Below are 14,165 nucleotides of genomic sequence, written 5' to 3'. Positions count from 1 at the left end.
GAGCGAGGGTGGGTTGGATGACCAAGGTCTGCCCTGGAAGATCATCGCCCCCAACCCCCGCCCCTTCCACGCTCTCGGCGCAGGTGAGGTTTTCGGCTCAGGCCACCGGGACAGCGACCTCTGAGGAGGTCGAGGCGGAAGGCGCAGCTGGGGGCCTGGAGCGGGGCTCCTGAGGGCGCTCCCGCCTTCGCCCTGGTTCACCCCAGGGCCAGCCTCGGCGCCGGAGCCCGCGGGCTGCGCGCTCTGCGGCTGCGAAAACCCGGAGAGGCGGATTGGAGCGCGCTCACCGCGCTCGCAGCCAACTCCTCCGCGGTCCGGCCGCCGAGCTGGGCATGCTCAGTACGGACGCCGCGCCGCCGTCCGCCAACTCGGAAGCTCGCGCTCCCCGGCCGTGGGGGCGAGAACGCCGGCGCTGAGCCGGCGTCGCTCGCCGCCCCCAGACAGTGGCAAACTTCGCGGCGTCCCCGGAGCTCGTCCGGGCGAGGCAGATACCTCACAAATAAAATCAAATCCAATTCCCCATTCTAACCCGAATAATGGAGGCTGCAGCGGCCGGAGTGACCCCGCCGCCGCCAGCCCCTGCCCGCTAGCCGCGGACCAACAGGTAAACTGTTGGGGGTGGGGGGTGGGGGGTGGACGGGAAGAGGAGCTGGGGCCGGGGAGAGGCTGCGGGCTGGAGGAGCCCGAGACGCCTGCGAGCTGGCTGCCCCCGTCGGCGCTCACAGACATCGCGCCTCACCCCCTTCCTCAGCCCCTGGAGGGACAGTAAAGGGTTAAGTCGGCCCCGCGCCACCGTGAGCACGGCCCCCTCCAGCCGCCGCGACCGCCAGCAGCGCGCCTCGGCGCCTGCCCGAAGCCGCCGAGGGGACCGGAGCCGCGGATGCGCCACCGGAGCCTGGCGGGCGTCTAGGAGGCACCGGCCGCTTCCCACCGGCAGCATCCCTGGGTCTCGCGCCCCCTCCAGGTCTCCCTCCCTCTGCACCGGCCGGGTCCGCGCCCAGGTGGCGGAGTCTGCGGGGCGCGTGGCGGCGGGGGAAGGGTCTCTGCCGGGTAAGAGAGGCGGGGGCGGTCCGCTCCTCAGGGGAGGAGGGCCACCCTCGCCTTGGGCGAGCACTTGAGACACCAGCCTAGGCGCCAAGAAAAGTTTTTTTATTTTTTTTCCCAGTGCCCCACCCCCATCCCATCCTGCGCCCAGCTGGGGTGGGTTTGGGTCCATTGGTGAAAAAAGTCACACGTTCCCATCAGCTGCTCCTCCCCCTGGGGACTGGGTGTGGGGGAGCGCAGGAGGTAGGCGCCGCGGAGGACCTTGCCGACCTCTAGCCCCTCCGCCGCCGCCGCGGGAGCGGTGCGTCCCCCGGCCCGAGCGTAGTCGAGTGCCCGCCGGAGGCTGTCCCCATCAGTGCGTGTCTGCTGCCCGGCAGCGGCAGCATCCAACCTGCTTTATTCCTGCCTGCAGCGCCACAGCGAGCGGGCGAGCGAGGAGGGAGAGAGAGGGAGTCTGTCTGCAAAGTGCTGCTCCCTGGTGCTCAGAGGCGGCTGCTCCAGCTCCAACTCTCATTCATTTCGCCGGTTAACATGAGAGATCATGGCCGCCTTCGGGCTTCTCAGCTATGAGCAGAGACCACTGAAGCGCCCCCGGCTCGGGCCGCCCGACGTCTACCCACAGGACCCCAAGCAGAAGGAGGTAAGGGCGCCGGCGGCGGCCTCGGCAACCGGGGCCGCCCTCTGCAGCGCTGACCCGGGGCCAAGTTGGCCCAGCGGGCATCGCCGGCGCTGCAGGAGAAGAGGTCGGGGAGGGGGATGAGAGACGGGGGCCGGGCTGGGGGGCTGGGCGACCCCCCGGCGGCGGAGATCTTGCGGCTGTCAGTCCTCGCGCTCCAATGGGGCAGTCGCTCTCCGTGTGCCGGTAGCTTTCGCGTTGCCTGGCCTTGCACGGCGCCACCGGGCGCTTCTCCGGCTTCTTCCCTGCGGAATCCCTGCCGGCTCTCACCCGCTTCTGCCTGCTTAATTTTTCTTCTTACCGCTTCGGCAAATCCTCGTAAACTTTTTGAAAAATGTGGGAATGCAGTGCATCCTGCACTGAGGTCTTGGGTTTTGCGTCCGCTGGCCAGGGACGAAGGTGGGGGGAGCTTTTCAAATTTTCCGGTTTGGAATGGAAGTCGTTTTTATCGAAGTGATAAACACTTAGCTCTCGGAATATACATCTGTATCCCTTCTCCCCTTTACAAATTAAAATTAAGGAGAAACACCGGTTTTCATCCCTAGAGGCAATTGGCTTAATTGCTGGAGACTGTTTTGTATATGTACAGGCAAGTTACCTTGGGAAGGAATAGTTCCCAGGATTGCTTATTTTTTGAATGAAATTTATTGGAGAAACCTTGACTCTTGCACCAGGTACACTAGCTTCAATGGCTAGGGTAACCACAGCATTTTGTAGCTATGTTTGTGTTTGTCAGGAGTTAAGTAATTATGTAACAAGTCTCCAGTTATAATGATCACCTTTGGCTACACCATTTGCCCAGGGACTTGCCTTTTTTTTTCTGATCACCTGCTAGCCAGCTGTGCTTTTTGGGTTTGCCAGCTGCAGCCCACCCATCTTGTGTTTTCTTCAGCTAAACGCGAACTGACCACGTTTCAAAACTTATCTTTCTGAGAATCTAAAAACCTTCCATTAAAAGATTGTGCGTTCACTGATAGCACAGAAGGGGCCTTGTAAACCAGGCAAGGAGGGGGTCCTTAATTCCTTTTGATAAATGTGTCTGTTTCATTAGTAAAGTGCTAGTTCTGCCTAAACTGTCTTGCTTATAACGTGTCTGAGAAGTAAGGAACAGCACCTCCTTTTAGAGGTTCAGCACACTAAATATACTCGAGTATCGGTGGAGTCATGCAGATGAAAGCTGGGAAGGTTTTACAGGTAGTTTCCAGCACCAGCTTCACAGGATGGTAGGAGTTTGAGAAGATTTCGCGGATTTTTCCCCCACCTGTTACCCCACCCTTCTAACTCAATTTAGAATGAAGTTAATGGTTAAGGACTGGAAATATTAGAGAGGCTGAGGATCAGTGTAAACTTAATAACTTAAAAATTATTGGGAGGAAATTCTTAAAGTTTTGATAGGGACAGGGATATTTCGTTGATCTTTATCATCTCATAATTAATGTGTTACTGTGCCTTTCCAGAGGGCAGCATAATTGATAGCATGATGGCTTGGGATGCTGTGTTTGCTTATTTAGCATTTGTTCTTCAGGCCAACGCTCATTTCAGGACTGGGGCCTCTGCGATTCTGGAAAGAGTAATTTTGGATTTCAGGGTCTTACAACATTTTATGGAGTTGTAAAACTGGAAGCGACCTTAGGGACTACTTTTTATAACTTTCTTTGGACGAAGTGAAACAGGCCTAGGGAAGCTTGACTGGTTTAACCAAGGTTTATGGGGGAATAAGCAGAGGAGTTGTACCACCAAAACAGTATTTATGTCAAAATGAATACTGCTTTGAGGATGATTTATGGGCTATTATGTTCTGATGTTATCCCCTTTTCCAAGGCAGCCAATGTTTTATCTCTCTCAAGCAGAGTCAGAGTTATGTGTGGCTGTAGCCAAATTTGGGTACAATGTGGAACAGGTGCTTGGCTGTTCTTGGGTGGTTGGTGAGTAGCCTAAGCTTTAGTTATTTATGTACTACTTCCCTCAAGATTTCTACCCTGTACCACCTGTACTTTTATTCTAAAGTTTTCTTTAAGTTTTAAGAAACTCTGTGTTTCCTGGGCAATAATACACATGGAGTCATGGTTTTATTACAATATATGTATACATCAAATTTATATCAAATCATGTATACATACTATTTTAAATCCATTTGATATTAGATGCATAGACACGTATATGATTATACATATTAAAATGAGACCATTACTATTAACACTTTAAAAGTTCTTCTCTGTAACTAAAACAACAGTTGTGATCCATTAGAGATACGTGTGGTGGGAAATGCTGATTTAATGGAGGAAGTGTGGGCTTCCAAGTTGGGCTGACCTGGATTTAGGTTTTTTTTTTTTTTCAATTGTGTGACCTAGGCAAGTTGCATAGCCTCTCATTTGTAAATTAGTCTGATTGTACGCTTCAGAAAAAATTTCAAACTAACATTTGGGTGATGAAAGCCCTCCTCCTAGTAGAAGTTATTCTTGTCACCATAAATGTAATTTTTATTGTTGTTATCCTGTGGTAATGGTGTTTCAGAAAAGGGCCCCAGCAGATAGGGTGGAACCCTTGAATGAAGACCCATGTGGAGAATTAAGGGGGTGGGGGGTGCAGGGATGTGGAAGCTTTAACCTGCTTGATGGATTGGTTATATTTATTTGAGAGCTTGCTGTGCATCAGCATCCTATAGGACTTCATTATATATTATGTTATAATACATTGCCTTCTGCAAACAAACTGTCCTCGAGCTTTTAAAGCAGGGAATCAGAAAACTGGCAGTCATCCTTGAGACCCCCTCCTCACTTACACCCCATTCATCCATCAGCATCCATACATCCATCGGCACATACTGTTCAGTTCCAAAATGCATTTCCAATCCACCAGATGCTCCCAATTTCACCAATATTCTTGGCCTCCCTTCTGGCTTCAGGATGACTTCTCTGCCCCGGGGTTCCTGCATATTCTATTCTGGTCTTTCTGCCTGGACATCTGTCTGTCTAGCCACCCCCTCACACTCAGCATTCCACTCAGCTCTTCTTACCTTGGCCTGTAGTTAGGTAGGCTCTGGAGCCATTGGGTTGGGATTCTGGCTGTCCTGATCCCAGGTGATCTGATGGTGCTGGTCTGGGACCTTACTTCGAGAACCCTGACCTAAAAGGAAGGCATCCAATTCTCTAGGAGCTACAGCATTCTGCTTAACATGCCCCCTATTCTCCTTATACTTCATTTTCCTTCCATATAGAGTAAGAGTGATAATACTACTTAACCCATAGCACTGTTGGAAGATTACCCGGATAATATATGTAAAAAGCACTTAGAATAGAATCTGCCATAGATTCAGCCCCTATATGTTTGCCGTCATGAACTACTGTCAGCCCTGCCTCTTTATCATTCAAGTCTCAGGCTTTTCTGGTATATCATTTATAATTATATACTTATTTGCATCTTGCCATCTCCCTCTAATATGTCAGTTTCATGAGGTCTGTTTTGTTATAGCTGAAGTACCTGGCATAGTTAGTTCCTAGAATGCTGAGGGTCCAACTGGAACCTGAGTAAAGGAGATATGAATAAATTAAAAAGGGAAATCTGGTAACCGAGGGGTGTTGGGGAAAGTCAAGGTTAAAGCTGAAAGTATCGCTTGCATCTGTCTGCCTTGGAGCCTAGGTTAAGGCTGAAAGTAAAATTAAGCCCCAGAAGTAGGTTTACTCTGGGATAAAAGAGGCTGAAACATTTGAAGAGTAAATATATGCAGAAAATCAAATTAGTTAGAAAAATGGGTTGGGGCAATAGTGAGATTTCCAGGAATCAGGAGCTGTAGAGCCCCACCAGCAGAGACTTCCAGGAAGAATGGCCTGGTGTGCAGTGCTGGGGCTGCCCAAAGATACACACAGCGTGACCTAGGAGAGTTGGTGATGATGGTGGTATCTGCCTGTGGATATCCCAGACTGGTGGTTCTTCAATTTCTGAGGACATTCCGATTGCCTTGAGGACTTGTTAAAAGAGATTGCTGGGTCTCTAAGATTCAGTAGGTCTGAGGTCAGGAATTGCATTGGTGACAAGATCCCAGGTGATCTGATGGTGCTGGAGTAGGGTCTCACTTCGAGGACCCTGACCTAAAGGGAAGGCATCCAGTTCTGCAGGGACTAGAGCATTCTGCTTAACACTGGCTGGGTTAGACTTCTGCATATGGCTGAAGTTGCAGTAGTTTGTTTTAACAGCCAACCCAGCCAAAATTTTGTGTGCTTGTTCCAGAATTTGTGCCTTCTCTTGGTTCAGATCTAAGTGAATGGGCCAGAATATCTCAGTCCCCCTCCAGTGTCTTTGTCCATTACACTTGAAATAAAATGCAAACCCTTTACCTTGGCCTTTAAGGCCCTTCCAGTTTGGTCCTTGTTCACCTCTACAATCATTTCCTGCAGCCAAACAGCTTAGCTTTGAGTTCTGGCTCCCCCACATACTGCCTGTTTGACTCAGCTTCCTCAACCATTGAATGAGGTTTGTATTTGTTCCAACTTCATAGGGTTGCTGGGAGGAGAAAATGAGCTAGTGTGTGGAACGGTGCCTGTCACACAGGCAGCACTCAGCACAGGTCAGCCACTATTAGCTGATCCCTTCTTAAAGGATCCTGGGGACCTCCTGTTGTATTTACAGTAACAGCTACAAGACCCTGCCCTTCAAGATCTGGCTCCTGAGTCACTCCTTCCAACTTGTTCTCCCTTCTTTCTGTGTGCTGGGACCACAGGCTGCCTACCTTCTTTGTGTCTAGGTTCCTGTCCCTTGCTCCCTGCAGCAGTTTTGTTTCCTGTCATTTGGTTCTTAGCTGAGAAACTCCCCCAGAGGGAGGCCTTCTTGCAGCCCCTCTTCCCTCATTCTTGCCTGTTCATTTCCCTGTATTAATATGTTTTGTAGCGCTTGTCACTGTCTGAAATGCAATTATTAGGATGCTTATTCTTCTCTCCATGGCCGGCCTTCCAACTGGAATGTTAGCTGCACAAGAGCAGAGGCTTGTCTGTGGTGTTCACATCCGTGAATGGCCTAGTGTCTGGGAGTGGACAAGGTGCTCAGTAAATACTTAATGAAGAAATTAATAAATGCAGAAAGAACTATTAATGAGCAATTGTGAGTATTTATAATATTTAACTGTCCCAATGCTTGTTTTATTTTGGTAACTCCTGTTAATTTTCTTGTTAACAACAAAAACTTTTAAACACATAAATGCCTGTTTTACAGGCAGCTAGGGAAGTGGAGTGGGGAGGCAGAAATTTTGTTGCTTCAAAAGGGGAGAATGTTGATAAAGTTTTCTGGGAAGAAAGGACAGCTTGACCAGTTGCCTGGGGGACCATAAGAGGAGGCAAGGGAGATACTTGATTTCAGAAAGTTCCTCACCTGACACTAATTGGCTGGCCGCAAGGCACTGCTACAGACCTCCCAGAATCCCGGCGTTCAGGGAGGGACTGATGTTTGTGTTTAACTCATGCCTGAGGTGACTCTTAGGTATAGCTCCCTCCTGCGTGTTCTTGGCTAAACTGGGGTATTAGTGAGTGGGTCTTGCTTTGTCGCATGAAGCCATTCTTTGAACTTATCAGGGGTGGGGGATTTTATTTGACTGTGTCTCAGAGTTCTCACGTGGGCTTTTTGGGGACTCCTAAAAGACTGTCAATTAGGGGTATAGCCACTGTCCTTAGCCTGTCAGATATTTCCCTTAGACATCTGTGGACATGAAATGTGATCCTTTAAGAGGATGGAGGACCACACCATGAGGTCTGGAAGGGAAACTGCAATGGATGAGCATGAGGTAGGAGAGGACGAGGATGCACAAAGAGTTGAAGGATTCTAGTTGAACCAGTTAGCTGTGCCATCTGCAGGGGTGTGCACATGCATATATGTGCTGGTGTATGAAGACAAAGCTCCTCGTCAGTATAGTGTGAGTTAAAGAAAGAAAAGCAGAAGTAGAAGCTTAGAGTAAGTGAAACTTGGAAACTACAGGAATCGTGACATATTTCTTCTGCAGCTCTCCTTTGATGAGGCTCAGTGAACACCATTCTCAGGGCTTCTAGACTAGGCAGAGATTGGAGAAGTTGGAGGGATCCACAAGAATGAGCATGATGAAAGATGTTAAAATGTCAAGTCTCTTGAGCAGTGAAGAAATGGGTTATTGGCTTAGTTTGGGGAAAAGCTGACTTGAGAATCTGAGAAAAACCAGGTGGAGGGAAGAAATCCAAGGGAAATGCAGAGGGGAGGCTCTTATCTCCTACATATTCCTCCCCCAAAAAGGGAACATGGAAACACTTGAACTTTTAATTATCTTTAAATAATTTCTAAAGCTGCTTGTTGGTGACAAGGGAGTTCACTATACTGTTCTCTTTTTCTCTTAGAAAATGTATATATGTAAAGAACAATGTCATTAAGTTACACAATAGCATAATTTTGACTTAAAAATATATATACAAAATCTAGAAGGATTACCACTCACATGCAAACGGTCATCTCTGGGGGATAGGATTAAGGATTATTCTTATTTTCTTCTTTGTACTAATTTGTATTCCAAGCTGTAACAACAGATATGTACTACTTTTGTCATTGGAGGAAGTACATTAAAGAATAATTATTAGGTAACTGATTTACAGAAATGGGTTTCTGTTAGTTCCAAGCCAACCTAGAGCCCCTTTAGGTGATGTGTAGGCAGAGGAATCTCATAGGGTGTACATACAGGCACTTATGTACCTGTGATCTGTCAACAGCTGGATAGGGTTGGAGTTAGGACTGTTAGGTGATCATTCCACTTGCACTGCCACTTGCACTGCGTGATATAGGGCAATATGGTCATTTTCTTCACCTATAAGCTGCAGAGAATAGTACCTGATGATATTGAACATTTTACATGTGAAACAGCATTGTAAACTTAACTTTTTAATCAAATGTAAGGTATAAATTCAGTGACCTGCAGAAGCAGGTTTATACCAGCCGATTGTTGGAATTTCATTAAATGGTTGATAACATGTTAGTAGCTTGAAATTGGCCGTACAATTTAATAGTAGGAGTATTTACACCAAGGAAATTGGCAAATGCTACAAAACGAGGACTTAATTACATTTTTTAAAAAATTTGAAGCAGGGTCTTGCTCTGTCACCCAGGTTGGAGTGCAGTAGCACAATCTTGGCCCACTGCAACCTCTGCTCCCTGGGTTCAAGCTATTCTCCTGCTTCAGCCTCCTGAGTAACTGGGATTGCGGGCGCATGCCACCATGCCCAGCTAGTTTTTGTATTTTTAGTCAAGATGGGGTTTTGCCACATTTGCCAGGCTGGTCTCAAACTTCTGACCTCAGGTGAGCTACTGTGCCCAGCTGACTTTCTTTCATTCTAAGCTGGTTAACATTTACCAGCCTACCACCAGGTATAATTTTATAGGTGGCAGACACTTTGTTGGCTAATTCACCATCATTATTATCCTGCTTTTCCCTTGCCTGCTTCTCACTAAAAACTTTTTTTTAAAACCAGATCCTAGCAGGTCTCAGTGGTGCATACCTATAATCCCAGCTACTCTGGGCACTGAGGTGGAGAATCACTTGAGCCTAGGAGTTCAGTATTACCCAACATAGTGAGAGACAGTCTCAAAAGAAAGCCAGATTCTCACTTTCCTAGTTTCCCTAGCGTGTTGAGATAAGCATGTAACTTAACTCTGGCCCAAAAAATTTAATGAAAATCTGGACTTCGGAAAAATAATTTTTTCCTGTCTGATAAAAGTACAGACACCAAATGCCATCTCCTGGATACCTGAAGGTGCCTTAGTTTTCTGTCTTTGGAAAGGTAATAAAGGCACATGATAGCCAGAGCTGGGGCAACCATCTTTTGATCGTGAGGCAACAAGTCTATGGAGAAAAGACAACATGAGGAGTCAGTTGAGCAGCTTTATGAAATTGATGGGCTGCTGAACTGACCTTGGGACCACTTCTCCCTGGACTTCTTGTTAAGAAAACAATGCATAGCTATCCACATGATTTAAGCCATGGTTGCAGCATTCATCAATTTCTTCTAGCCATGTAATGTTGTCAGGGTACTTCTTGTTTATATTTTGGTACCCTTGAATAATTGCAGCTTGAGGGCCATCCCACCACACCCCCCCCCCCCCCCACCGCCCCTTTTTTCTCTCTCAGATTGCACGTTCCAGGAAGTGTGTTGCTCTTTGGCTTCATGAGGAATATACAGCAAGAGACAAAGAACACTGGCATCTTGTCCATTAGGCAGTGCATTTTGACCTGGTCCTATCAGAAATGGAGGGGAAACTGAACAGCGGCCTCCTTTATTTCAGTTTCCAGTAGAGCGTTTCCGTGGGAAGGGAGGAAGAACCCTGTTCTGTTTTGCTTAGAGAGAGAGATTCTGTAGGTCTGCTATTTTTCCGGGGAAGCCATGCATGTTTATACCTAGAAGGGAACTTTGAGGTGGATTGTTCTAACCTTCTCGTTCAATACAAAAGGAAATTGAGTCCCAGGCAGGTTAAAGTGACTTGTCAAAGCAGATCTGGGCCAAGCACTTGTGTGTGCTGATTTGTTCTTGCAACTTTACTTGGCATGCTCCGTGTAAACAGCCTCCCCTTCTGGTAAACACCCTCACGTTGCCCTGGTAATGAGAACCACTCTGCATTTTAGGGCACCCAGTGCTTCTGTGAGAGCTGGGAACTGTTCAGCTCACCATTAGATCTTCTCAGAGCTCACCAGATCTTGTGTGGAGTTTCCTGGGCAGGGGGAAGAATACTTCAGAAACTCATGCACTTTTGTCTTGTGTTTTTTGGTGGAAGGTTCCCAGCCCTATCTGCAGCCTCTGGGGATAGCTCTGGCATTGGCATTTGTGGGCTGTATGTGCTGGTGGTCATTTCTACCTAGTTTCACTTTCTTTTTTCTTTTCTTTTCTTTTTTTTTTTTTTTGAGACGGAGTCTTGCTATGTCACCAGGCTGGAGGGCAGTGGTGCAATCTCAGCTCACTGCAACCTCCACCTCCTGGGTTCAAGCCATTCTCTTGCCTCAGCCTCCTGAGTAGCTGAGACTATAGGTGCGTGCCACCACGCCCAGCTAATTTTTGTATTTTTAGTGGAGACGGGGTTTCCCCATGTCAGCCAGGATGGTCTCCATCTCTTGACCTTGTGATCCTCCCACCTCGGCCTCCCAAAGTCCTGGGATTACAGGTGTGATCCACCATGCACGGCCTTCATCTAGCTTCACTTTCTTGGTTGAGATACCCTCTTATTTATGGGTAGCTCTCTTGAGAGAGACACACACAAGCAGTACCTGTTGCCCAGTTCCAGGAAGCAACATGTACATGACATTCTATATAAATGGATCTTTTATAGTTGTACAATGTTGTGACCCTGAGAAGAGGAGAAGAATATTAGCCATTGGATTTTATTTTCCATGTTTTGCATGAAATCTTACTATAAATATTCATGACAAATAAATTCAGTCATTCAACAAATGTGATTGGCTCTTTGCCAGCCATGGCACTAGGAGGACAGGACAAAAGACTTCTATTTCCTACTATGTCCCTGACTTCCAACGTATTGCCTGGCCTACACCTAGAACTCAAAATTTCTTTTATGAATGCATTTAAGAATCCACAAATGCTAAGAGCATTAGATACAGTCCTGGTTCCCCAGACCTTCAGTCTAGAGCAGTGGATTTCAACTGGTGAGGCATGGGGGTGTATTTTCTTTCTCCTCAGGACGTTGGTAGTGTCTGGAGACATTTTGGGTTGTTACAACTGGGTGTGTGTCCTGCTACTTGCATCTAGTGGGTAGAAGCCAGGGATGCTGCTAATGTTCACCAAAGTATCAAACAGCCCCCTACACCAAAGGCTTAACTGGCCACTGAGATCAGTAGTTCCAGGGTTGAGAAACTGGAGTCTAGAGGGAGTGAAGGACCTGTAAATGCAGAGCTCAATGTTTCAGATATTCTTTGAGAGGAAGGTACAAAGTGCTGTGGAAACCAGAGGAGTGGGATCGATAGAGGAGGAGATTTTTTAAATCTGGAACTTGGAGGGTGTGTAGGAGTGGATGGGGTTGAGGATAGGGAAGACGATTAATTCCAGGACGAAGGAGAAGCACAAGCAAAGGGTCACAAGACAAAAGGATGTGGGTGTGCCTGGGGCTGTGGGCCTGTTGCATGGTGTGAGTGTCTAAGAGGAGAGCTGGCTTGGTGTGGAAAAGGTGGGATGCAGTCATGGGGTCTTTACTTTGTGGAGGCTTTTGGATGTTATGGTGGAGGCAGTGAGCCACCATTCAAGGGTGATAAGGGAATGAGATTTAAGATGACTGAGGTTTGCAGTTTCAGTGCCTGTGAAGGTCACAGTGAGGCAGAAGGATTGCCTAGCTAGGTGGTCCCTGATATTCAGAACTGGAAGTGGGTGATTGGTTTCCTGTGGCTGCAATAACAAATGACCACAAACTGGGTGGCTTAAACCAACATTCACGCATCCCCTCGCAGTTCTAGAGGCCAGAAATCTGAAAACTGGGTGTTGGCAGGGCCACACTTCTTCTGAAGGCTCTAGGAGGAGACTCCTTCCTTGCCTCTTCCACCCTGCAGTGGCTCCAGGTGTTCACGGGTTTCTTCGACTTGTGGCCACACATCACTAATTTTTGCCTCCATCTTTACATGGTCTTCTCCACTGGCTGTTTTCCTCTTGGTGACTCTTATAAGGATACTTGTCATTGGATTTAGGGTCCACCCAGATAATCTACGATAATCCCATCCTTAATTACATCCCCAGAGGCCCTTTTTCCAAATGAGGTCACATTAACAGGTGGTGGAATTTATCGTGAATATCTTTTAGGGAGTGTGTTTTGGTCTATGAGATTGGGAGGGTCGAGAAGAACAAGGAGGGGTCTATTAGCCTGTTTTCACACTGCTAATAAAAAGACATACCTGAGAGTGGGTAATTTAAAAAGAAGTTTAATGGACTCACAGTTCCATGTGGCTGGGGAGGCTTCACAATCATGGTGGAAGGTGAAAGGCACACATGGCGGCAGGCAAGAGAGAATGAGAACCAAGTGAAAGGGGAAACCCCTTATAAAACCATCAGATCTCATGAGGCTTATTCACTACCATGAGAACGGTATGGGAGGAAACCATCCCAGATTCATTTATCTCCCACCAGATCCCTCCCACAACACGTGGGGATTATGGGAGCTACAATTCAAGATGAGATTTGGGTGGGGAAACAGCCAAACCGTATGAAGAGGTGAATTTATGAGAAACGTTATTCCGATGGCAGAATTAATAAGGTGGATATGTGAAGTAAGAAGAAGGGGCCCAAGAATTTACAAACACTTTTAAGCCAGTGGTTTCCAGACTTTCTGCTCTTGGGAATGCTTTGCAGTCTCAAACACTGAGGATCTTATAAAGTTTTTATTTATGTAGGTTATATCTCTTAATATTTACTGCGTTAGAAATTAAAACTGAGAAATTTAAATATGTATTAATTCATTAAAAAATCATAGTCAACCAATTTCATGTTAAACTTTTTTTAAATGAAAAATAACTGCTAAACAAAAAAAAAGGTGAAAAAAAGTGGAATTATTTTACATTTTTGCAAATCTCTTTAATGTCTAGATTTTTGTATCTAGTTCTGTATTCAGTCTGTTTCAAGACATTGTTCTGGTTGAAGAACATGAAAAAAATCTGGCCTTTCATAGACAAATAGTTGAAATGTTCTCGAGAACCCCAGAGGTTGTTTAGACTTTTGGATAGGGTAGATCAGTGGTGGTCCATAAACTAACACGACATAGAGAACAAAGCAATTTGTTTAACTGTTTTGCAAGGATGGGGGTGGGTTGGGGGGGAGGGAGAGAATGAGTTTGTTTTTGAATGTTTTCAGTTTGAGGAGCCCCTGGGGAGTCCAGGTTGAAGTGTATAGTAGTGGAAGCTAGAGGTCTGGATTTGGGTGTGATGTATTAATAAATAATTGAAGTCATGGGTGTGATTACCTGTTGAGAGTGTGCAAAGAGATGGAGGATCTGGATGACTGGAAGAGATGGAACTTTCTAGGGATGGACTTCCTGGACCCTTTGTCAGGGGATCTCTGAGGAGGGTAGTTGATAGGGTGTTATAGGTGCAGATATTAAGTGACCCAAAAAGACAGTTAACATCTGGTGAGGCTCCAGCTCCATTCGCCTCTTTTTAGTTTTCATGGATCTGATTTTCAGTCTGAGCAAAGACTCAACTGGCCCTGAGGCAGGGGATTGAGGACCCAACAGAAGTGATAGCTTTGACCTTGTTATAAATCCCCTCCTCTTAGAAAGGAGGGAGACATAATTGACACAGGGCTCCACACTGACCTTGAATTTTCTACAGGCATTTCCAGAGTCAGTTTGAATGTGCCAAGATTTCACTCAGTAAGAATAACTCAGCCTTCAGCCCACATCCAATGTGGCGCACTCAGATCAGCTGTGCAACTGCCTCCTTGTTGTCAATTAAAATTTGGTA

The 14,165-nt window shown here is 46.9% G+C and overlaps 1 protein-coding gene across 8 annotated transcripts in view; it reads left to right on the top strand.

Moving 5' to 3' along the window:
- The first annotated feature begins 1,259 nt into the window (after positions 1-1,259).
- MED12L (mediator complex subunit 12L) overlaps positions 1,260-14,165 on the top strand; it is a 365,084-nt gene continuing 352,178 nt past the window's right edge. For all 8 annotated transcript variants that reach the window (XM_054247017.2, XM_078354011.1, XM_054247016.2 and 5 more), the window contains exon 1: positions 1,260-1,684. In XM_054247017.2, coding sequence (XP_054102992.1) covers positions 1,586-1,684 — 99 coding nt within the window. In that variant the 5' untranslated portion in view covers positions 1,260-1,585. The remainder of the gene's footprint in view (positions 1,685-14,165) is intronic.

This window comes from Callithrix jacchus, chromosome 17, assembly GCF_049354715.1.
Source record: "Callithrix jacchus isolate 240 chromosome 17, calJac240_pri, whole genome shotgun sequence".
In the NCBI taxonomy this organism is placed as follows: domain Eukaryota; kingdom Metazoa; phylum Chordata; class Mammalia; order Primates; family Cebidae; genus Callithrix; species Callithrix jacchus.
This window is presented reverse-complemented; position numbering and strand designations above follow the sequence as displayed.